The sequence below is a fragment of the Nicotiana tabacum genome, chromosome 18 (assembly GCF_000715075.1).
Source record: "Nicotiana tabacum cultivar K326 chromosome 18, ASM71507v2, whole genome shotgun sequence".
Lineage (NCBI taxonomy): Eukaryota > Viridiplantae > Streptophyta > Magnoliopsida > Solanales > Solanaceae > Nicotiana > Nicotiana tabacum.
The window spans coordinates 103,322,161-103,324,889 of record NC_134097.1 but is presented as its reverse complement, the minus strand read 5'-3'; the positions used below and the strand labels follow the sequence as shown (position 1 = coordinate 103,324,889).

At 37.6% G+C, this 2,729-nt stretch overlaps 1 protein-coding gene across 1 annotated transcript; it reads left to right on the top strand.

The window, feature by feature from the left end:
- The first annotated feature begins 366 nt into the window (after nucleotides 1–366).
- Nucleotides 367–876, top strand: LOC142172608 (uncharacterized). The gene has a single exon (XM_075236271.1). It carries the CDS (start codon nucleotides 367–369, stop codon nucleotides 874–876), a length of 510 nt encoding a protein of 169 aa, XP_075092372.1.
- Nucleotides 877–2,729: the final 1,853 nt, after the last annotated feature.

Here is a 2,729-nt window from a genome sequence, read left to right as displayed (position 1 = left end):
TAGATTTTGAATGAATAATATAGAAATTCTCTTCCAGAATGTTCTTCTCTTATCATCGAAAGACTTCGATTTCATGCCACTAAAACCTTCGCCATTGTTGTTGCATTCTCAGCTCAGCTGAGGAAGAAGCTAATGTTCCATTGTCGGATTTTGATATGGTATCAGAGCAAGTTCAGAAGCTCCGATTCTTTTTTCCAGATCTATTGATTTTAGTTTCATCATCCTCGATTTTGTTTTGATCATGTGCATGCAGACTTTGATCTCGTTTATTTTAAAACATTTCTCTTAGAATCCTTTATCAGAATTCTAGATTTGTAGTTAGAATCTTGTGCTGGTTAGTTAGTATAACTTTACGCCTGGTAAGAGATGGCTACTGATGGAGACGTTGAACAGCCTGCACCGACTGTGGATGAACCTTCTAATCAACCAATTATTGACACTAGTAGTACCTTTTACATGCATCCCTCTGATAATCCAGGAATAGCCCTAGTTCCTATTCCATTTGATGGATTTCGTTATCACTCATTGAGAAGAGGCATAATGAGATCCCTATCCGGAAAAAACAAACTAGACTTCATCAATGGTGACTGTAAAAAGCTAGATCCAGACTCCTCAAGCTATCGATTGTGGGAGAGATGTGATGATATGGTGACTTCATGGATTTTGAACTCCCTAGCAAAGGAGATTGCAAATAGTGTTGAATATGTGACAGATGCAATCGAGTTGTGGAAAGAGTTGGAAGATCGAAATGATCAGAAAAATGGAACAAAGCTCTACAAATTCAAAAGGAGATTAACGACGTGTCCCAAGGAGCTCTTGATATTACTGGCTACTAGACATAAAAAAATTGTGGGAAGAATTTACTACTCTAATTAATAAATCTCATTACACCTACAATTGCACATGTGGAACTAGGGAAAGCATGCATAAAGCAGAATAGGAAAAAAGATTAATACAGTTCCTTATGGGGCTGAATGAGACCTACACTGTTGTTCGAGTGAGTATCCTCATGATGAATCATGTTCCCACAATTACACAGGCCTTCTCATTGCTGATTCAAGAGGAAAGGCAGAGAGAAATTAAGCCTCATAACTACTTAGCTCTTGAGTCATCAGCCCTAAATGTCAATACAAACAGGACAACATCATTCAAGAAAAATTATTCACCTAATAACTCTTAGAGCTATAAAAACAAACCCTTTTGAGATCACTGTAAGAGGCCAGGTCACACAAGATAGAAGTGTTATAAACTTCATGGCTATCCTCAAGGATCCAACTAAAATCAGAATCCAAATCTAAGTCACAACCAAGCTTCCAATTTCAATGAAAATCCAAGACAAATCTACAACTATGGGAACAACTCAGGTGTAAACCAAGGCACCAGGTTCAATAGGGGAAGTAGAGGAATGGCTAATGCACATTTAGCAGCCACAGATACTCAACATACTGGTGATGAGAACTGTGCTCAAAGTGTCAGTCTCACGATGGAAGAATACAGTCAACTTGTGAATCTACTATAGTAGTTCCAATCATGAGGAGGGAGAGACAGCTCAGACAATGTCAACACTTCATCGACAAACTTTTCAGGTATCATAGCTTGCACCTCCTCTATTGATTTTGGGAAGCTCTCATGTGAATGTTTCAAAAACAAGGCTCATTCATGGATTATAGACTCAGGAGAATCAAATAATATGACTTTTAATAGATCCCTACTGACCAATATAGTAACCCTGCCTTATCCCCTACTTGTCATTCTCCCAAATGGATAAAAAGTGAAGGTGACTAAGATTGGTAATGTTACACTTACTCCTAAGATCACTCTGACTAGGGTAATGTTGGTTCCTTCCTTTAAATATAACCTGATTTCGGTTTGTTCTCTAGCTTCTCATCTTAGTTGTCTTGTTGCCTTCATCAAATCCTGTTGTATACTGCAGGCCCCTTCAATGAAGAGGCCTCTGGTGATTGGTAGAGTCAAAGATGGACTTTACATCTTATGTCCAAGGTGCTTGAATAACAACAGTACAAGTCTTAGAACAAATGTCATTGATTTTTTGTCCACCCCTGTCACTCACTACACTTGTAACACACAATGTTTACATCATACTATTGTAAATACAACATCTCATGTCAATAAGTGTGTTTTCTCATCTTCAACTGTAAATAGTCCAAGTGCAGGCAATGAAAAGCAATTTCTTTCTGAGAATCATCTTCTAATGGTTCTAGTCTTTTTTTTTCATCTATGTGTTGGAAACAATGTGGATGTTCTGTGTCACAACAGACTTGGACATGTTCCCTTTGTGAAAAATAAAAAGTATTTCCTCTATCCCTATAACCTTTTCTTCCAAACAACCCTTTAATTGTACTATCTGCCCAATGGCGAGAGAGGAAAGGCTCCCATTCCCTAAAAAACCAATGCAACCAATAGGATTTTGAAGCTTCTACATGTTGACCTATGGGGACCATATCATGTGCCCACACATGACAAGTAAAAATATTTCATGACTATTATGGATGACTTTAGTAGGTCCACTTGGACTCATCTCCTATTAAATAAAAGCAATGCTTATCAAGTTCTTAAGGGATTCTTTAGTTTGGTGGAAAATCAATTTGGAGTAAACGTTAAAGCTGTGAGAACAAACAATGGACTGGAGTTCACCAACACAGAGACAAACATATTATTTCAATCCAAAGACATTATACATCAAAGAATTTGCTCTTACACTCTATAAC